This window comes from Rosa chinensis, chromosome 2, assembly GCF_002994745.2.
Source record: "Rosa chinensis cultivar Old Blush chromosome 2, RchiOBHm-V2, whole genome shotgun sequence".
Taxonomy (NCBI): Eukaryota; Viridiplantae; Streptophyta; class Magnoliopsida; order Rosales; family Rosaceae; genus Rosa; species Rosa chinensis.
In genome coordinates this window covers 36540908-36562930 of record NC_037089.1, presented here as the reverse complement: position 1 = coordinate 36562930, position 22023 = coordinate 36540908, and the positions used below count along the sequence as shown (strand labels likewise).

Genomic DNA, 22023 nt, shown 5'->3' with positions numbered 1-22023 from the left:
AATTGGTGACCATGTGGAAGTGGAAACCCAGCTACCTAACATGAGTGATACATCCACTTCGAGGTGGGCACCCGAATTAGTTTTGTATATCAGAATGGTGAAGAGACATGGTGCAGCTGCTACACAGTGGCTTATACAGTGGTTTGGTACTTCTCCGGTAAAGGCAACGTGGGAATTTGCTCAAGAAATCATGCAAAGGTACCCTCAGTTTAAGTTCTAATTGAAAAAAACTTGAGGACAAGTTTGATGTGATGGGGGGAGCACTGTTACGAGTCAAATCTTGATTAGCCTTGAAGGAATATTTAATTAGGTTGGGTTGCTCGTTAGCATGGGACGCACGTGGCCATCATTAATTAGGCAGACTTATATTTTAGGGGTCGTGACCACTTACCCCATTTTAGCCCAAAAATTGCCCACTTACTCCACCAAGAGTTTTTTGACCTCATTTACCCAATCTAACCTATAGTGACAGTTTTGCCCCCTATTAAACTCTATCCTCTCAGACTCTCTCTCTCCAGCGCCCCACCTCCGGCTTCGCTCTCTCTCTCTCTCTCTCTCTCTCTCTCTCTCTCTCTCTCTCTATCTCTCTGTGCCATGGTTACTCCGGCAGCTTCGGGCCACCACCTCCATCAAGTCTCCACCGCCATCAGAGAAGATAGGAGCACTGCATCCGGATTCGACCTCAACCTCCGAGCGCCGCCGTCACCCGAACCATACTCTCACTCCCCCAGACTCTCTCTCTCTCTCTCTGCCATGGCTGCTCCGGCGCTCCACCTTCGGATTCGGGCCAACAACTCAATCGATCCGGCGGATTCTGGGCCATCTAGTCTCTGTTTCTCGATCCGGATCTTGGCCGGGTCTTAACTGGGGAACCCACGGTGACGAAGACGTACGGTGGTTGAGGTTGAGGTCGGTGGTCTGGTCTCATCAACCTTGTTTCGCCAACTCTTCCCGTCTGGGGTTTGTTTGAAGGTCTACTGGGGGGCAGTAGACACATTATTGGCCCCCAGTAGACTTTGATATGAGGGACAGGGATCACTATAGTGTGGTGTTTTGATAAGTTACCTGTTGTTTTCTGTGTATTAAAGTCAAATTATCTGTGAATCCTACAAAAAGGTGCATTTTTGGTGGTCTATTGGGAGGCAGTAGAAACATTGGACTTTGTATTGGGGGGCAATAATATGATTACTGGGGGGCAGTAATATGATTATAAATTGATCTATTGTTCCTGTAGTGTATTCATTTTGGTTTTGGGAGTTCATACAATTCACTGGACGGCAATAATATGATTTTTGGGAGACAATAATATGATTACTGGGGGGCAGTAATATGATTACTGGGGGGCAATAATAGCCGGATTCCGGATTCCAGTCATCTGTCGCCGGATTTCGGTTACCGGTTCCCTGAATCCGGTCACCGTTCGCCGGAATCCGGTCACCGTTCGCCGGAATCCGGTCACCGTTCGCCGGAGACCGCGCCGGCCACTGGTCACCGGAGCACAGCAAGGTGGAAGATTGCTTCTCTCTCTAAGTGAGAAAGAAGGAGAGGGCAAAAAAGTCTCAAAAAAAAAGAAAAAAGAATTAATTGGGTAAAGGGGAAATAATCCCTTAGAGAGTTTTGGGTAAATGGGGTTAAAAAACAGTTGGTGGAGCAAGTGGGCAATTTTTAGCCTAAAATCGGGTAAATGATCATTTTCCCTATATTTTATTACAGCACTTAGTTTAATTAATTAAACTTGTATTAGGGTCTTTTCTGATTTGCTTGTCAGGAGATACGTGGCTCCATCACAGCCATTTAGTGTAATATATATGGCTGTACTAGGGTTCTGCGCAACCACTTTTGAAGAAATATAATTTTACTTTGCTTGTTTCAATTTTCCTTTCCTCTCTGCAGTCGGTACCAGGGTAGATCCCCATCAGGAACTCGGGATGAATTAGGTGTATTCCCATTTTCCGATGGCAAACAGTATTGTGACGTCTCTGGGTCACTTAAATTGTCGACAGGTGGCTGGTTATGCTTATGCTGCTGTCCGTTCCTCCTTTGGAGGGTTTCCTACTTGGATGGATAATGATGGGTTTGTTATGTTTATCTTCTATTTGTTTGTGTTTTCCCACACTGGGTTTTGTAAGCGTGTTTGTGTGTACTGTTATGTTTATCTAATAAAAATTATCCTTACACTGCCAAAAAAAAAATATATATATATATATATATATAAAAGGTTTAAGCTTTTGTATTGGTGACACTGAAGCCAAAGCCTGTAAGGATTCTGTTCTTGGCATTTTGCTTGAAAACGTAAGTCCCTGAGATATTACATTTTTTAAGTTCCGTAATTAAAACTCTATAACTGGACTAGTCATACTTTTTTTTTTTTTTTTTGAGAATGGACTAGTCATACTTGATATGGACATAATAATGGAGAATTCTTGGGTACTTTGGTGTTTGCCATACCCTTATTTTATTAAATATTTTTGACCATTGGATTAGTAATATATCTAATGGTTCAAAATATTTAACAAATTGGTAACTTGTTTAGCCCTTAGCCTTTCTAATTATGCTATTCATTTCCAATAAGCAAAAATGTTAACACAAACTACTAATTGAATTGAAAACTATAAAGAGAGCAAAAATAATAAAGCCAATTAATGTTTGATTATCAATTGACAATTATGATTTTTCCTTTTTCAAAAAAAATTAAAAGAACCTTCTATCCTAAGTTCACCAAATTACTATTAGTTAAATAGTCTATATTAATAATTAATTTTATTATTAGTGAATTAATGTTTGATTAATGCTTGTTATTAATGGACAATTACACAATTGAAAATTATGTTTTTTCCCTATTAAAAACAAAACCTTCTAACCTAAGTTCGCAAAATTAGTATTAGTTAAGTAGTCTTTATTACCAATTAATTATATCATTAGTAGTTTTCTTAACCAAATATAATTCTTTTCAGGGACCGTGGACTGATACTCTTGTGAAAGAATAGATCGGTATATATATGCAGATACATTTATTCCAGCAAATGTCTGTTGTCTTTTCTATATTCTCTTCAGTTCCCGTCTTTTCTAGCTTCACTTACTCACATTTCTCACATTCTGATCAAACAGTAAATTGGACACAAATATATAATAATATATAGAAACATTTGCCTGAAAGGATGATACATTTTGACAGTAATGGGACAAAATACGATCCTAACACACTGAATCAAAGAACAACCGAGAAAAGTTCTATGCTAGAAAAACAGCATCCGAGGTTCCGATCACCAGCTGAAAATTCAAAGTTAAAAATTACATGTCAAGCGTGCAGCTATAATCCAAAGAGAGCATGAAAACCTTCCAGGCCCTCATCTCCAAGCCCATATATAATTAAAGTAGTATCGAACTCTCTTACTACTTACCAGTGGCAATGACATTAGTATCTTGAGGCGTCTTTCATTTTGCCCCAGTCATGAAGCCTCAAGTGCAACTCTGCAGCAGCAATCAAGAAATGAACGGCCTGGATTGAACTCAGAATTTGTGTGATGTTATTAAGTGTTCTCAATCTTAAGTCATCAGCCTTGTGCAAAATCTTCTCCAAACCTTCCTCCTTGGAAGCTAGAGTGGACTCAATTCGCTTCTCTTGATCATCAATTCCTTCTTCATGGCCATTATTGTTCCTCATCATCTCGGAGACCACATGCGACAGCTCAACCATTGCAGTGTCAGCCATAGTCTCCTGAAGTTTGGCCATCTTTTCCGATACGTGCTTCTCCTCCTCGATAGTCCTCCTTTGCAACTTGTCCACCATGGTGAGCTGGCACTGTGAGAGATCACCCAAGTCACCGGTGCTCAAGCTCGACCCTCGCATCAACTCAGCAAAACAAGCCTCTAGCTGCATCCCAGACTTTGAGTAGAGCAAATGAAAAGCCATGCTTGGTCGCCAGCCACCTAACCAAAGGAATGCATGTTCCAATGAGCTCGTCCATGGCGGAGACAACATTTCCAGTGCGTCTTGCTCGACCCACTGCGACTTTGCATTGTAGTAAGATTCATAATGTTTCATCACTCCCTCTACCAATGAACTTAACAACACCTGATCATCATCACCATTGTCGTCTGCAGCTTTGTTTTGGTGCCTTTTGGAGGCAACGACGAGGTCCTCGAGGTTTTGGTTTTGTTCAGAAATCCAGCACTCGAAGAAGGCCTGAAAACCCTCCTTCTCATGCTCAGGCTCAGGCTTAGGAACAATGCTGTCTCCAGCCATTACTGATATATGCAAAGCCAAATATGCCCACAGGAATTGGTTTTGCTTAAAGATTAGCCTGTTACCCTTTTATATGAAGGTGAGCTAACCCCTTCCCCTACTTGCATGAATATCTATGACACAGTTTCTTTCTTTATTGACAGCTGAAGGGAAATGACAAACACCGCCAGTTAAGGCATTGAATGTTGAATTGTTTTGTTTCTATAAACACCAAATGGAATCAACTTCAATATCTTTGTAACTTTGTTCTTGGCTTCTGCATCATGATCGATGAAGTTAACCCACCATTCTCAGAGGTACACTGAATCAGAAATGTACAACAGAAATTGATCCCACCAGTACAACCCCTTTTCCCATCTTAGAACAGGAATATTGAAGTTAATTCCATTTGGTGTTTTTAGAAGCAAAAGAAGTGAAATTCATATGACAACTGGAAGTGTGTCAGTTTCCTTCAACTGTCAATAAATAAATAAATAAAGTTTGTCATAAATATTCGCGGCGCAAGTAGGAGAATGAGTTGGCTCACTTTCATATATACAGGCTAACCTTTAAGCAAAACCAATTCCTGTGGGCGGTTCGCAAACACAACCATCACACAAGTTGGCAACTTCTGGTTTGAATTTTGATGCTCTTCCCATATGGAAAATTCTAAGACCATACTATGTTAACACATTAGTTGTATGGTGTCACACAGGTGGTAAATATTACATGAAATTGGACATGTATGAGAATTGTTAAAATTTTTTCCTTACGAATATGTTACGAGTTTTGTAAACTAATTTTGTAGTGTCATTACGAATATGTTATCGCATTGGTAACCCTCTTATTTAGATCAAAATGACATGTTTTCGATTAGTGGTGTAATGAGGTTCTTTCTTCTGTGGTTCAACGAAATAATTATATTTTTAGCAAAGTATTTTACGACAACCACAACAATTAATGTAAAAGGAGATAACGTTTGTTTTAGATGTAGTAACTACTCTTCGTACAACTAGTTATTACTTTTTTGTGAACCAATTTACAAATGCTACCATTAATGTGTTATCATATACATGTGAACTTTTATATTTTGACTAAAAGCACATATGTCCTCCCTCCTCAATAGTCTAATGAAGTTCTTCCTGTGCAATTAGAGTATTATATTGTGTAATTTCCTTCGAAGTCGTAGCTACTTTTAATCTATGTTTTATATTATATGTAGTCAATTATATATACTATATATATATATATATATAGTATATATAATTGACTACATATAGTATAGTATTTAATTTGCGGGTTTGCAGGCCGAGCCTGGCTTTTACCCGTCAGGCTTGTGGGCCTTCATCGGCCAACTTGATCCGCATGCTAAATGATGAGGCCTATGTTAAACCATTGACTTTGGTAGTATTAATGACTTTTTTTGTTTTTTTTTTAGAATAAGAGACCTTTATTAAAATGAAACAAAGTTACATAACACGGGAATGACCGGTGATGGACAAGAACTCCCCTCTCTCCTCCCTTAAACCTAAACTAGTTATGGGTCCGTCATCATAAATGACATTTATGAGCTGAAAGAGCCCAACCCCCTAACCACCTATACCGCTCAACGTCTCGGGCTATTGAGAATCCCGAGAATTTAGATACCACCTTATAGATAACCGCTAAAAAAACCACACCCTTTTCCACACCGTGTCCCAAAGATGCCAGACCACGTGCAAGGATCACTTGTCAGCACACTGACCATAAGATAAAACCGACAATAATCCAATTTTTTCCCAGGAAAGATACCATATCCATGGCACCTCAATTTGACCCAACCCTAGCTCAAAAGAGTAGGGACATGCTAAAGACCAGAAAAACTTAACCAAAATCCTAATCAAACCCTAACCAAGAAAACTACTTTACACAAAGACACAGACCAGCCGCTGCAACCGTCTTCCTTCTCCTCAGATGACCTGCCGGCAGACCACCACCATAAATCTGTCCCGTCGAACTCGCAACGCTGGAGAGAAGCAATCCACGCAGTAAACCACACTTTGTCGGCCAGATCTAGGCTTAAAGCCAAATCCTGACGAGCCCACTCCGAGGATCAATAAGAAACTCACCGTGCCTTGTCGCCTGGCTTCGTCCATCCGTTTGATAGTTTGACACCCTTGCACTCTTCACCTATTGACCCATCTCAGAGAGATAGTCAGCGCCATACGATCCATGGCATAACACCGCCACGATCTGGCCTCTAACCACGTGCTCCAAGCCTACTTCGATTACCAATCATCCATCCTACCCACCTGCGCCACCTCCTGAGAGGAAAGAAAAGTCATCCACAACCAAGAAGGTCAAACTGAAGACCAAAACTGGAGCCCCGAGATGATCCCATCCGACAACACCCACCTCTCGTAGATGAGGTCAGGACCTATGGTCGACGCTGGGGCTCCACCGAACAGGCAGTAACCACTTCAGTGCATTTTCTAAACCTATTTTCTTCCTTCTGCAGTGATCCACTTCAAAAAGTATTTTTTAGCTCTTGCCATAGCTCTGATACCCAATTGATGGGGAAAAGGTATCGAACACAGGTCTCCAACAGTCACTCAACAAACACCATAAATAAGGAGCAGAAAACTCATAAAATAGGGCAAATCCATGCCACAAATAAACTGATTTTTTATTGTTTTTAGAACGACTAGATTTGAAGAAGTAATAATAGTTGACAAGTCAGACCATCCTACAAGTAATTGGAACTTTTTCTTATTCCTTTTTCATTTGTGCACCCCGAGTAGCTGCATTGGATTAAGGGTCACAGGCTCATCATTTTGAATAGGGAAAACTAATCAATTCAGAGTAAATTTAGCTAAACTGTTTAGGAACATAAGCAAAAATTGATTGAACATATTAAGAAAGATTGCTCGGCAGATTGCTCGATATATGTCAGGCACAGCTGCGCAGCAGTTGAGGCGCTGCCTTCAGACAACACTGCTTATTTTCAAGCTGTTGTATGTCAAGCTTGTCAGACAACATACTTTTGTCTAATTGATCTTCAAACTTCAGTTCTTGAACTATATTTGTTGTATGATATACTTTTGGGACAATTGAATTCAATTGCTTCTGTTGTATGATTTACTTTTGAGATGACAAAGTTCAATTGCTTCTGTTGTATGATGCCTCACACAGCGATTTGTAGAGTATTAGTATGGTATGATTGTTATTTGATCATTGTGTGATCAGAATTGGGCAAAATTAATACTCCATTATTACCTAAATATATAATAGTACTATCAATATTGGAAAGAATCTGAATCCAATTCATCAATTGAAGTACTCCAATTCATACATTAAAGAATCAAAGTTCTAATAAAGGATGTATTTTCCAATCATCCATACATTAAAACACAAAAAATCATTCTAATAGCTCATAGATATATGTATTAACTAACTATCCAAGTTCCTCATAAAGATCAGAGTCATTCTTCATCTAGTAATTACTTGACACGAATAAACTTCTCAATCGCACTTCTGTCTGCATTTGGTGGCAACCTTTTTCCCAATAATTGTTTGCCTTCTCATTACCCAAAGCTACACAGTGAAACACAATATGTTGATTAACATGATAATGAATTTGAATATGATAGTCACTAGACATTGAATAAAGTCAACCCAAGCAAAAAATGTGAAGTGTCTTTTTCTAAAAGAACTATTTACAATGAACTTATGGGGGATATAGAAGGAGAAGGGGGAAAAAAACAACTATTATCGACTACAATGAAAGCAGAGCAATGCATTGTATCCAGTTGCCTCAGGAATGCTAGTCATTCTGAAAGTCATGTTAACAAGATGCTATAATATGAAACCAAAAGATAGCATACAACCTTAAACACAAAAACTTGACATTTAACTCCTTAGATTTCTAAGCAACCAAAAGCTAACTAGGCACATGATAATTCAAAATAGGAAAAATTAAAATAATAACCAAGTGATTAGAGAGACAGAAAAAAACTAATAGTATACTTATAGTTTTTCTCCTTGATAACCTAACGAAACAGTACGTCTATCAATCCAATAGTCACATCAAACTGAATTATAGGTGAAAGTGTAATTCATCTAAACTACTACATACACAAAAGTTAACTAAGCCAACTGCAACCATATATACCTGCAGATTGAGGGTATTGTGAGAACTCCAAATTATTTTTCTTCTACAAAGAAATGTCTGGGAGAATCCAATATCTGATACCTATGAGGAAAAATAACTGTTTACAGATAGAAAAATGAACAGTCAACGTAACAACAACATAATTAAGATTGGCTTTTCTTTAGTTGTAATCTTCATGACAGAAATGATCCTAGTCTCCTATCAGAGACTCCAATCCCAGCATCAAAGAAGTTATGGCTCTAGGGCCTCTGAAATCTGCAACAATTTCAAAGAACAAATAAAGACTCAAATGTCACTCTACTTTCCGGAAAATGGTATACAATCACCAAAATCACAAACCAAACTCACTGTACTAGGCTTCACAAACTTACATTATTTAAAGTAATTAGTGCTTTTAAAATAAATAACTAGACATTGACAAACTAATTAGGGAGTATTTCTAGAGAAAACAAAAAAAGACCATGTGTTTAGAGGAGTCTAGCCAAACTAATCGAATCTATAATATCATAAGACAAGTGCTATATGTTGACAAAAAGAAAAAAAGGCATGTGTTATAGCTAGTTCTTTACAAATGTCTCATTCAATGTCCTAAACAGACCTGATTTTTACAAATCAACTTCCCTGAATTGGTTATCAAACAAATGGAGGGAGTATTTTGCTTGGCTAATTCTGTCCATAGCCCAGTTATGGTCATAGAACATGCATCTTGGTAAAGATAAGATGCTCAAAATTGCAATATTTGGTACTATATATTCCAGTGAAGATAAACATTGATATTCCTATGAACTATATAAAAACCGGCCCGCTAAAATGGACTGCATCCTTTACAAGCTTGTAGGCATAAAGTCTACAGAGAAAAAACACCACAAAAATTATAGTAAGAATTGTAGAAATGGCATGGGTTCTGAAATTAGGCCCAGATCAAAGTCAAACAATTTTGGTTTTGCTAATCATACACAAAGCAACAAAACATTCAAAACTATAACAGAGTAAGCACCAAGTCATCACTAACCTTCCAAACAAAATAACTAAATGGTGATAATAGTAAAAGAAAAGGTAGCTCACAACAAAATGAAGATAGCTCGAGCAAGAGGTTTCGGAGCATCAGAGTCCTCTTTTGTTGATTTCTGACCTTTATCAATAGAAGTTACATACCAGATAATGCTAGAACATTACATACCATTTCTAAGACTCTACAAAAGAAAAACCAGCCATCAGTACTTAATTGCACAGTTAAACTCAAAGCTCTTTTTTATTGGAAAAGCATGAGAACTTGGTCACTTTTGGCTAGCCATGCTACTACATTTCTATTTTCTTTTACAAAGAATGACTTCATGGCAGCAAGAAATCAATCATTCTGGAAATTTTTAGCCAATCACTCAATTTTTTTAAAACTATTTAGCACTCTGTGGTTCACCTTTCCTAACTATAATGCATTTTTTGTTCGGCACTTACCTTTTTGTTCTATTTCCATAGCTAATAATTAGCCAATCACTCGAGAAATTTAATAACCAAAACAACCATAGAACACCTTGCTAAGTATGACGATAACAAGGTGGAGAAGTATATTGAAATAGATTTTATTAGAAAAACATAAACAGAACAAGACCTATACCAAAATTTAATCAATTGCAGATGCATATGCTAGCTATAGTGTAGCATAGTACTGATTATATCTCAAGCAGTTTAGTTGAAAAGAGGAATGAAGAGTCTCTTTCCGAACTGGGAAACAAAAGAAAAACCCTAAAATCAAAATCAACCTATTTTCTTTTAATTTCATGACAAATATGTAAAGGCAATTTTTCATGGCAATCTCGTAGAAAGCTCGATACTTCAACAAGTATCACTCCTCATTCCCACATTTCATCTTCATTTTGCATGTGTCATCAACTCAAAAATATCCAACTACAAAAAAGTTCTAATCACTACTCTCATTCTTCACCTCTATCTAGCTTTCACCATTCCTTGAATGAAATACACTAACTTTTCACTGAAATATCCCTCAGTCCAAAACAAGAACAAGAAAATAGAGAGGTCTAAACCAGGTGTTTCATTTCATTTTCTTTACCAATCTAATGTTGTAGTCACAGATCTAATACAAAATTCCATGGTATTCCTTAAATTTTCACAATTCACAAAATAAATGACAGATGAAGAACACAATTAATTCCATAAAAGATCAAATCTTTATCACTGCACACATGCATTTTACTAGCACCAAACATCAAACTAACCATGGCTTATCAAATCCAACATATTCAAAAAAAGGAAAACATAAACAAACCTGGTAGAGACTGTAGGTGAAGCTATCATAATTGTCAATAACAATGATGGGGTGCTAGCCCTCTTTTTAGAAACTGAAGATTTCGAATTGGTCTCATTGACAACCATTGAAGCTTTTACAGCGAACTCATTTCCCAATTTGAGACCAGATTTCAGTTCTACACATAAAGATGAGATCTTTGAGTCAAAATCAAATTCAAAACCCAGATAAGTTTGGGAGACTTACTTGAGTTAGTGAAAGAGGGCACATAGATTGAACTTTTGTCATGAAGTATCGAGCTTTCTACGAGATTGTCAAGTTCTAAAGGTTATACATCTTGTCATTTTCTTCATCTTGCCACACTCACTCCTTATTCTTCTTTTCATGAAAAATATGTTGAGCTGATGAAGCAGCTACTACACCATCTAACTTCAATTACAATTTGACCAAAAAAGCATCAAATTTCAAAAAGGAAGGAAGAGAGCTAGTACGTACCTGTGGATTTGTACGGTGGTGCAGGTCAATTGGGTGACGCATATGACAGAGCCCTGATGAATTAGTCCTCCTTCTTTTCCCAAACCTTAATCTTCTTTCTTGATCTCATTGAATCTCTTCGATGCCCCGGCCACTAACTCGTGAGATCTATTGGAGGTTTCGAAGACCCAGCCTTCACATTCCTTGATGAACTTCTTCTTCCCAATACGTAGAACTAGCAAACAGAAGAACCTCCTAATCTCAAGTCAAGATCGTGGAGAAAGGAGAATTACACGCCTCTTGAAATTCAAAAATCAGATCTCGAAGAAAAGAGGAGGTTAGGGTTTGCGAATCTGAGAATTGCAGAGAGGGGAAGTGTTGAAGTTTTTTAGCTTAAAACTCTCTAAAGCCAAAGTGGGAGTGAGAGATGGAAGACTTGGGATTTTGCTTGAAGTGAAGAAATGCTCGGGGTTTTGCTCTCAGACTTGAAAAACAGCTAATATGGTTAAGTGTGTGTAATGATGCCCTCGAGTTGTCTAAGGCACCACACATTAAATTTTTTTTTTAATTACTCAGACAACATATAGAGTTGTATATGTTGTCTGAAGTGTACCAAAGCTGAGGGAACAAAGATAGGAATTTTTCGCCTGTGCAATCAAAATTTCAGTTTTGGCGCTGTGGCTAGGCATTTCTCAATCACACAACAAAAATAGTTCATTATGTTGTAGGAACTTGCAAGCATAACAAACCATTGATGCCAAATTTGCTTGTTTTGGGGGGAGAATGAATATGCCATTTTGGCTACTTCTCCAAAATTTTGCCACTCACTTGCACAATGGCACATTAAAAACCATTGTCTGATGATTTGCAAATATACTCGTACAACATAAATAACTAAACCGTTGTACAATTTAGTGGCATCTAGGGTACAATTTGGAGCCAAATTTGAGTCCATCAAGGAGGGAAATCTGCAGCAATTTTTTTTTTTGATTCACACAACAGATTATTCTTGTGACCATTGTGCAATGACCTTCTAAATAAAAATTTCATAATTTTAACCACCTTATCCAACGTAAGTTTAGTAAACATGTTGTCTGATTCACTTTTCTTCATCACACAACACTCTTTTTTTTTTTCGTTGTGCAAGAAGTGTAGTGTGTTAAGGTTTTTGGTGTAGTGTATGAGTCAATCCTTGCAGGCACATTTGCAGCAGGTATATGTGATCTTGCCAGTTTAGCGATATCAGAAAACGCATCAAGCATAGAGTGTGCTACGTTCTGAAGATCGAGAATTCTCCACAAGTAAAAGGAGAAGCTAACCTCATCACCAGTGGAATAGATCAAAGTAATTGGTAAGAGTAGCCTGATCGAGTTCAATATGAAACCATGTTTAGCATATGATCAATCACTGTTAACTAATGTACGTACGTTAACAAATCCAATGCAGCCTTCCATTTTTCTTGCATGCTTTTGTAAGCTTCACCACGAAGTAGGATAGATTCATGGTAAGTTGGTAACCATTCATGTACACTGGGATGAAAATATGGCAATCTTCCTAGCTAGTAAAATCAGACATTCCGCATTTTTTTTTTCAATGGGGTTGAAAAACTTATAAGTATGAAGGTTGTCTTATTAGGCTTAAGACGATGTCATTTCGCTTGTGTCCTTCCATATTTGAGCAAGGTAGCTCTCCAGTCCATGACTTTCTATCTCCCTGTGCTGCCTTAATGACTTGAATAGAGGCAGGAGAGGCATTCGCATATATCAAGCTCAATACGAACGTGAAGTGATATCGAGACAAGGTTTAGTTTAGGTAAGGAATTAATTAATTAAGAAGCTCAGATGCTTTCTTCTCAAGGGATATAGTGCATTCTAAATGTAGTAACCCGAAAATTAATTATTAATTTTTGATGATTTTTCAGAAATAATTAAGCTGATTGTTAGGACGATTTCGTGGTTCGAGAGTGGAGTGAAAGTGTTTCGGACGAATAATTACTCGAAATGTTTTATTTTCGAGGGGTCAAGGGTGGACTTTTCATATGTTAGGATTCAATGAAAACTTCCTTCACGGAAATTATAGAGTGCGTCGATTCTAGTTTGTGGACATGAGGAACGCGAAAATCAGAGTTCGTATAAAGAAGTTATGGTCATCGAAAAAAATTTCCACTTTGGTTAAATAGGAAAAAATCCAAAAAAAAAAATCAGAAAATCAAAAGTTTCCATTTTTGGAAACTTTTCTCTCTCTTCCCTCCCAAGCCTCTCTCCTCTAGCCGACTTTGACAGGCGATATCTCCCTCCTCCGGCCACCGTTGGCCGCGCCACAAGTCACAATAGCTTTGCCTCACCTTCTTCTTGAAGTTTGTGGTAGCATCTAAGCACAAAACTAGGGAAGGAAGGTGTAGCAAGGAGGCAAAGGACGGTGTCGCCGCAGCATCGGACCCAAGTCGGAACTCACGATTCTGTCCAACATAGGCTGTGATTCTTGAGGGCTTTTGGAGACCAGAGAACGTAGAAGCTTTTTCCCAAGGTAGCTTAACGATTCAAAGTGTGGAGGTCGAATTTTGAAGATTGAGATTCTAGGGTTCATCGAGTTTCAGAGCTTTCGAGGTAAATTCCAGCCATATGGCTTCGATTCAGAGGTTGCACTAGTTATGAATGTTGTTGTACATGTTGAGAGGAAGAGTTCGGCCTAGGCCTCGCTGCCCAATTCGGAGGTTGACGGCGGCGGTGCCACTGTCTATGGTGGCATTTTCCGGCCATGTCAGGGGTAGTTTCTAGTGTTATTTATCATCTACTCATTGATAAGAGCATTTTGATATTTAATACATAATTTTTAGAGATTTTTAGAGATTGCATGATTAAGTTAGGGTTTTTATGATTTCGATTCGCTTCGGTTTTCGATCCGTGAGGATCCGACTGTTGGGTCATTCTATTGTTTGGACAATTTGATCCTGAAAATGTCTTTGGAGGCCTTAGGTGGTCTCCGATGGGGTTTCATCTCAATTGATGTATCCTTCGGTTTATAGTTAACGTGTTTCGATCTTTAAAATGATTGTATGCTGTGTTGTATTGAGTGTGACCTTGATGTGATTAGGTGATTGACAGAATTGTGTGAGCGGAGTTTGGATGATTTTGTGCTTATCTTGGTTTTTGTGTGAAGACGCAGTAGGATACGGAGGTGAGGAAATCTCACATTGTTTTGGGTGACAAATTATTTGAGTGATAGTTAGTAGAATAAATTGTTAGCTGTAAAATCATATCTGTCGCAAAATAAATATTTGTTTTAAATTATATGAACTAGATCGTCAACGATTCATGGGTAAGTAAAAACAAGGATTTGTTACAAATGATTTTCGGTTTGAGTAGACTGTGAAAAATAGTTGGAATTGTTTGGAGAAGTGAAAAATATTGTTTTGCGTGATTTTATCACTATTGGGTTGAGAGGTGATTTTGAAGAACATAAATGAATTTGAAAAGGGAAATGACGGTGTGGTTAGATTTATATTTTGAAAGGAATATGTACGATTAGTGTTAATGTTGTGTTGTGCAAACAATATTTTGAAAAAGATTTTCGAGATTGTTTTGAGAATGGTGAAACTTGTGTTTAAGAGTGTGATTAAATATATAGTGTGGTGTAATAGGACATGTGTGGCGGAACCAGTGTGGTGATTGTCAAGAAAAGAATATGTAAGATTAGTGTTAATGTTGTGTTGTGCAAACAATATTTTGAAAAAGATTCGAGATTGTTTTGAGAATGGTGAAACTTGTGTTTGAGAGTGTGATTAAATATATAGTGTGGTGTAATAGGACATGTGTGGCGGAACCAGTGTGGTGATTGTCAAGAAAAGGATGTGGATTATTGTCGAGTGATTGATGTTTGAGATTTTTGATGTGGTGTTTTGTGTTTTTTTTTTTTTTTTTTTTTGCAATAGGGCCAGTACTACTGCCCTCAAGCCTTGATCATTAATGAAACCTCATAATACATGGGGGGGGACATGATACCTGAACCCCAAATTACAAGAAGTATAAAGAGAACACCCCGAGATAATAACGAGAGTCTCAACGAAGAATATGTATTATATCATGCACCAATTAGCAAAGAGTGCATCATTGGCTACTCTATTCACTTTACAAAGGTGGTGACATACCAGAAACATATCGCTCACGCAGAGCCAAAATTTACTATTACTATCAGCTTTCCCACTATGTTGCTACTGGAAAACAAGTCCGATGACACTTAGTTTCATCATGCCACTGGGAGGTTGTGACCATTTGACCAAGCAAAGAACTCGCCAGCTAACCAGAGCAGATAAGGCAGACATGGTGTGTGGTCCGGGACAGAGCCCACGTTGCCCTACCAAGTGATTTGGTGTTGTTAGTAGATGAATGATATTGATTTTTAGTTTATTTCTATTATTGACCTGCTTGTTTTCTTTCGTAATCTTCTGAACTAAATTATATGCAGGGATTACTGTTTTTTGAATTGATTGGTTTTAATGTAATCTCCTAAACTAAACGATATGCTGAGATTACTATGATTTGCTTGATGTGCTTTTGATGTGATCTCCTGAACTAATTCACATGCAGGGATTACTTTTTACTTGATTTTGAATTATAAGTGCTTTACATTTTCGAGAAGTGGTTGTTGAGATTTCAACGTTTTTGAAAGGTCATTGAGGTGAAAATTATTCGGTTGAGATAAATGGAGGGAGATTTTGGATTATTGGAGTTTTAAATGTTTTAAAACGTTATTTGAGTTTGATTGTTTAGTTGAACCTTTGTGAAATTAAATGCATCAGTTGAGAGTTAGTGCATCTGGGTTTTAGATTTTGAGTTAACGTACGTAAGCATGATATGGTATGATACGAACTTGATGTTTTATTATGATAATTGTATAACGGTTTTGTTATGTTGAGATGGTTTAAGCATGTGGTTCTCCCTTGTTGTTTTGAGTTTACTCACACGAGTTTTCATAAGCTTATCGGGTTTGTTATTTCAACCCGGTGCACTATTCAATGGTGTAGGGGTCTATTCTGCAGGTTAGGGTGAACGTGATCGAGCTGTGGTCCTTGTCGTTGCAGTCATGAGTTAGGAACTTAATTGTTGTACGCAAGTGTTAGTCTTCCGCTGTGTCGTGAGTGGGGTGGGGCTGTTTACTTATTTAATTGCTATTCAGTTTAGTTTTGTAAACTTTGTGTAATAATGAGCCTGTATTGACATTGTGGGTTTAAGACATATTTACTTGCTGTTCTTTAAAGAAAATTTTTTCCTAGTGCTTTGTATTAATGTCTAAATCATCACGCCCAGAGTATTTGTGATTGTTAATTGTTTATAATTTGTGCTTGAAAATCAGGGCGTGATAGTATAAAGCAGAGTCACAACTCACAAGCTTGACTTGACAAAGGGCAGCTTTTGCATACTAAAGATACCTATATAATGGATAAAACAAAGATCAGAAATCTCATTATGGTTCTCTAGTAATGGTATTGAGCCTTGTTTACAGATAGTGGCATTTGATACATGACCAATGGCGGAGCTAGGATTTTAAAATCGGGTGGGCTAAAAAAAAAATTTTAATAAATGTTCACTAATGCTTTAAATTCTTTTTCTTTAAGTTTTACAATAAGTAACATGTTTTATTCTTTCCTTAAATTAAACCACATCATATATTTAAATACATATCAAATATCAAATAATCAAATAGCTAAGATTCAAAAAAATCAACATTATAACGTTTGATAGAAATTCGATAACAAAAGTCTAAAACAAAAGAATATACCCATTCAAATTGTATCATGCGCTCTTGAATAGAACCGAAAATCTTTAATTATTGAATATGTATCATTATTCTCAGCCAACACTTTTTTTGACCTAATTTACCCAAAAAAAAAAAGGTTTTTTATGCGAGTATGCCTCTTAAAGCATCATAGAAAATAAAATACAATAAAATACTTCAAGTAAAAAAATAACATATATATGACAAAAAAATTCAACTTATGGGCGAAGTTTAGAAAAAAAAAAATTTATCAGATTGTTTAGAAATTTAATTTGGGGTGGGCTATTTTTTCAATTTTTTGAACTAAAATTATGCTACAAATTAATGTTTTTTCAAAATTTGAGGTGGGCTGTAACCCACTGGAGGCCGTGTGTAGCTACAACCTTGTATATGACAAATATCAAGAAAAATTAACTTTCTTATATGCTAAGTTGCTAACGAAACCAAAACTGTGCATGTTTATTGTAAAAGGACTATTTTCAATGGAGGAGAAGCAGTCGAAGGAGTGCATTCTAGAGTTATGATACCAGGTCCGTTGTAGGGAATTCAAAGGCTTGTCTACGGTAGTGATCGATTTATTTCAAAGGGAGGGCTCCACAGAAGCTCTCAAGAGTGACTAGTTTAGGGTAAGTCATAGGGACTCCGTCCACGGCACCTTGGCGGGTTAATAAGCCAATCCTCACCTTAGAGCTAGAGCTATGGAGTGTGAAAGAAAAAGTCTTAACTTTAGGTTGGAGTTCCTCTGAGCATGCAAGACAGAGTGCCGCCCCGGGTTTCGGTTTCGTAAGCATCATGCGAGAGAAATGAAGGTAGTACTTCACTCGCCTACGATACCATAGAATGGCCACTTAACAGTGCCAACTTCCATACACTTCATGCATTGACTTCCAAATTGATGAAGTAAATTTCAGCGACGGCCTTGGGCCATGGCCACTGGAATTTTTTATTGTAGTGGATTGCTTGTACAATCTACGTTAAAGTGTTCTTTTGATGCTACCTAGGAATCAAACTCGCTCTTTGACGACTCCAATATCAAGCCATTCATCTACTGAATGAAGAAGTCAGCATCAAAGTAGAGATCCGCAAAACCATAGTGCTACATCAGGGTAATAAACGCTTAACATAAACACACTAGAAAAGAAATAAAATAAAAAATGACATCCCTTTAAATGAATGATGTAGTATACCGGTCCCATAGCTTTAACCAGAATCATCAATACAAGGTTCAAGAACATCGATAGACTCTCCTGACTTCAGTTGGTAAAGTAATATAAAGAAAATTCTCCACATAAATTGGCCCTAGCAGATGAACTCTTTACTGTTCACACCAAACTTCGATCACATGTGATTAGTTTTTATTCTACGAAAACAGAAGGCAACTTAAACTACTAGTAACAGCTGCAATTGAGAACAAGAACCATTCTACAAGCTAGAAATTTTCTTTGCAACCACTCTACAAAAATTGTCCTAATTCAGCCATGAATTAATCTACTAGCTTGATCATAGCATACACTGCAATGTCTATATGTCCGCTTAACCCTACATTAGTTGCAATATTAACTGGGCATTTATTTGAGCTTGGAACCACTATCCCATATATGTCACCGTAATCGGTGAAGAAACGTTATGTTTCCCATCTGTCCAAATCAGCTGGCCAAAAGCCACATTCCCATGTCGCGGCACTCCCACATTCTTATCAGCCGTAAACTTGACAACATAACTCTGAATTTCACCTTTCTTCGAAAACTTCAAAATAGGAGGAATAACACGAACCTTGACCCCAAATGGATTGATGACACTACGTACAATGTAAGTGGAGGAACCTTCACCAACATTTGTAACACTTTTCCGAACAATTACATCCTTCGATTTTGGCCACCGCGTCACATCAAAAACCGGCGATATAGCTGGGTAGTTGAAATCCCACGGTTGAGTGAAGCCTTTCCTGCCCTTGCATGCAGTAGTCTTTTGTGTGATTGCCCTTACTTGTTCGTCACTATAATTCGACGCACACAAAAAGTTGATATAGTCATCCACCTTAAGATCATACACCAAACCAGGATCAAGCGCCTTCTGAGGATCCACGTGTCCGGCACCGATCCCCCACACCACCTGGTGGCGATGCAACTCATCTAGCAGCGGCCCTCCGTCGCGATACTTTGTGTATGCCGTGGTCATCATTGCCGATTTGATCATGGCGGGAGACCAGCTAGAGCGGGCCCCTCTCAACAATGCAGCTATTCCCGACACATGGGGGCAAGACATGGATGTCCCTGACATTATACTGAAATCAGACAAATCATCGAATTGCGGCCAAGCCGCTAAGATGTTGACACCCGGCGCTATGACATCGGGCTTCACAACAAACGGAGACAACAGATTGGGTCCTCGCGACGAAAAGTCGGCTACCACCGGTGCTGGCTTCACCCCTGTAACGGTCCCACGGAAGCGCATTGCTGCACGTGCATTCTTGGTGACGTTCATATACCGGAGAAGTTCGTCACGGGCTGATCGTCTGATCGCCAGTGCAGGAAGAGAATATGGAGTTGCCAATAGGTCGTTTTGTTCAATCCCGACCATTCCGACAGCACCAGCATTCCTGATCCGGTCGAAATCTTCAGGGAAAACCGTGCTGATATAATTGCAAACCACGATGTTTCCTCGGACCAAGTCGGGGATGCGTTTCTTATTGGTAAGCTCCATGCACATCCCACCGGTGTAAACCAACGGTGCGGATGCCTTCTCCGGCCAAGTGCCATGGTAGAGAGAACAACCAGTGATCACGCGGCCATTACCAAGCACTAAATCGGCGCGAAAGTCACGGTCAATCGTGCTTGCACCGATGGTTGTGATCCACGGTGCGACATTAGTCACGGTGCCGTGATCTGGGCCCGCATTCCCTCCTGAGGCCGAACAGACAATGCCTTTCTCGGTTGCGGCGAATGTGGCGATTGCAATCGGATCCTTATCGTACGGCAAGGAGGAGTCGCCGCCGAGGGACATAGAGATGACGTCGACGCCGTCCTGTACAGCCTGTTCGATACCGGCGAGTACGTCGGATTGCGCACACCCTATCTTCCCACACACTCTGTAGACTGCAAGTCGTGCTTTTGGGGCCATTCCAGATGCAACACCTTTGGCGAAGCCGAGGAAAGATGCGCTTCCGACGTGTCGTCCAGCCATAGTTGACGCCGTGTGTGTTCCATGGCCAACGTCGTCTCTAGCGGAAGAAACTTCAGTTTTGTTGTTGATACCTCGGGTGAAGTATCTTGCTCCGATGATCTTTCTGTTGCAAAAGGTGGCGGCATTTTCGTAATCTCCGGGTAGGCAGCGGCCTTTCCAATGTGAAGGGATTGGTCCGAGGCCATGGTCGTGGAAGCTGCGGTGTTCTGGCCATATGCCGCTGTCGATGACACCGATGATGACGTTGGCACCGGAATCAGACAGTTTCAGAATGCCCTGGTCGTTGGTTTCGTTTGTGTTGAGGCCGAGGAATGCCGGAGACCTAGTTGTATGATGTTTGAGGAGTCTGTCACGGAAAACGCTTACTATTTCTGGGTGCTGGCGTAGCTGGTTGGCTTGTTGTGTGGTGAGGTCGGCGGAGAAGCCATGAAAGACAGTGTTGTAGACGTAATGGAGGGAGTCGTTTGTTGCAGACAGTGTGTTGAGGGTGGAAGCGTACCATTCATGGTTTATGGAGTGTTGTGGCGGTTTCAGGTCGTTTTGGACTCGGACTATGAACACTTCACTACGTGAAACAGTAGCCCAGTAAGAGAAGAAAAGGGCGTAAATTAAAAAAGGATAGAGACTCATTTCGGATGATAGAGGCTATTAATCAGCAAACATTGCTTAAAATGATGGGTATAGTTTCAATCTCAAATGAAGGATTTTCCATTTTATAGACTAGAATCAGTAGCATGCAAGGTGAAAATAAAACAAAATTGATTAAGTCAGCAGTGCTTGAAACTACTTCCTTCCATGTAGGTCGAGAAATCGGGAGAGAGGAGAATACCATACACCGGGGGAATAGGTATGCGTTGTCCAGCTCCAATATAGCACACCCCACCCCAAAACCTCTAGATCCTAACCACATTGATTGTATTTGGACAGACGGGAGCAGTAGGGTGAGGATATATTGGAAGATCCTCCGATCTCAATTTGAAGTCCGGACTTCAGAGATTGAAGTGATGAAGAAAGACTAATTTCAGCAACTAATAGTTCATGGAAAGTAAAGCTAAGTTCATCACGAATTGAATAGATTAATCAGTCTTTTAGGGTTCAATTCCAACCACCTTAACGGAAGAGAACCCTTGAACACACCATAAAATACTCAAATTTACACTATTAATTATGTTATTTGCAGTCCCGGCACACTTTTTAGTGAAATTAAGCTTAGGTCTTAACTTTCCATTATTGAACAGGGCTGCAATTAACCATCTGATTCTTTTTTTTTTTTTTTTTTTTGAAGCGGTTAACCATCTGATTCTTATTTGCAAAATATGTTGTTACATACGGATCCACTAGTCTTAGTAGACTTGTAACAATCCAATGCAGCTTTTGTATTTCCATACATGCTCATGAAATCCTCACTGGCGACTACTTGGGCAAGACGTACTTGGGAACTAAATTGGTGTAAATGAATGCCAATCCTTCTATTTCCATCAGACCATCCGCAGCTGCCAGATTAATTTTTGTGTTTGTTAGGATCAAAAGCTACTTGAAGGCAAAAGGTTTAGCAATGGCATTAAGAGGCTCAAAGGTTTTTTTTTTTTTTTCTCCCGAGATTTAGTGAGAGTAACAAGCTTAACAACTCTGGAAAAGAGAGAATTTCCAACCAAAGAAAAGTATACATCGGTCGAGTTTTTGAGAGAGTATCAGAGGACAAGCATACTCTGCTTTATCCTTGGTTTGATGGGGAAGTTCTCTCCACAATCAAGACGAAGCCAGGAATACATTCCTCATTCTTCTCCTGATAGTTTTTTACTTTACGAACTTCAGTTAACACAGCAGATAAAAATCTGTTGATTCAATTTGGTTCAATTTAGGGCTGCAGGTATTCCATGTATGCAGCGTTAACTTTGGGATAGAAACAGGGGTGACAAATTCGGGTAGGAAGAAAACGGCTTTGGTAATGCG

The 22023-nt window shown here is 38.8% G+C and overlaps 2 protein-coding genes and 1 long non-coding RNA gene across 3 annotated transcripts; all 3 read right to left on the bottom strand.

Moving 5' to 3' along the window:
* Positions 1-3112: 3112 nt before the first annotated feature.
* LOC112190186 (protein DELAY OF GERMINATION 1) lies at positions 3113-4272 on the bottom strand. Its single transcript, XM_040513633.1, has 2 exons — positions 3402-4272; positions 3113-3270 (listed from the first exon to the last, which is right to left on the bottom strand). The coding sequence occupies exon 1, from the start codon at positions 4244-4246 to the stop codon at positions 3416-3418; it is 831 nt and encodes a 276-aa protein (XP_040369567.1). The 5' UTR covers positions 4247-4272; the 3' UTR covers positions 3113-3270; positions 3402-3415.
* A 3263-nt stretch (positions 4273-7535) lies between these two features.
* On the bottom strand, positions 7536-9527 carry LOC121051152. Its single transcript, XR_005805283.1, has 2 exons — positions 8376-9527; positions 7536-7798 (listed from the first exon to the last, which is right to left on the bottom strand). It is a non-coding gene; the product is annotated as an uncharacterized LOC121051152 (long non-coding RNA).
* Positions 9528-18208: 8681 nt separating this feature from the next.
* On the bottom strand, positions 18209-20762 carry LOC112184230 (subtilisin-like protease SBT1.5). The gene has a single exon (XM_024322495.2). It carries the CDS (start codon positions 20698-20700, stop codon positions 18475-18477), a length of 2226 nt encoding a protein of 741 aa, XP_024178263.1. The 5' UTR covers positions 20701-20762; the 3' UTR covers positions 18209-18474.
* Between the last annotated feature and the right edge of the window lie 1261 nt (positions 20763-22023).

Bases quoted from the DNA above. Each gene is read 5' to 3' on its own strand.
- LOC112190186 (XM_040513633.1), bottom strand. From the start codon at position 4,246: ATGGCTGGAGACAGCATTGTTCCTAAGCCTGAGCCTGAGCATGAGAAG.
- LOC112184230 (XM_024322495.2), bottom strand. From the start codon at position 20,700: ATGAGTCTCTATCCTTTTTTAATTTACGCCCTTTTCTTCTCTTACTGG.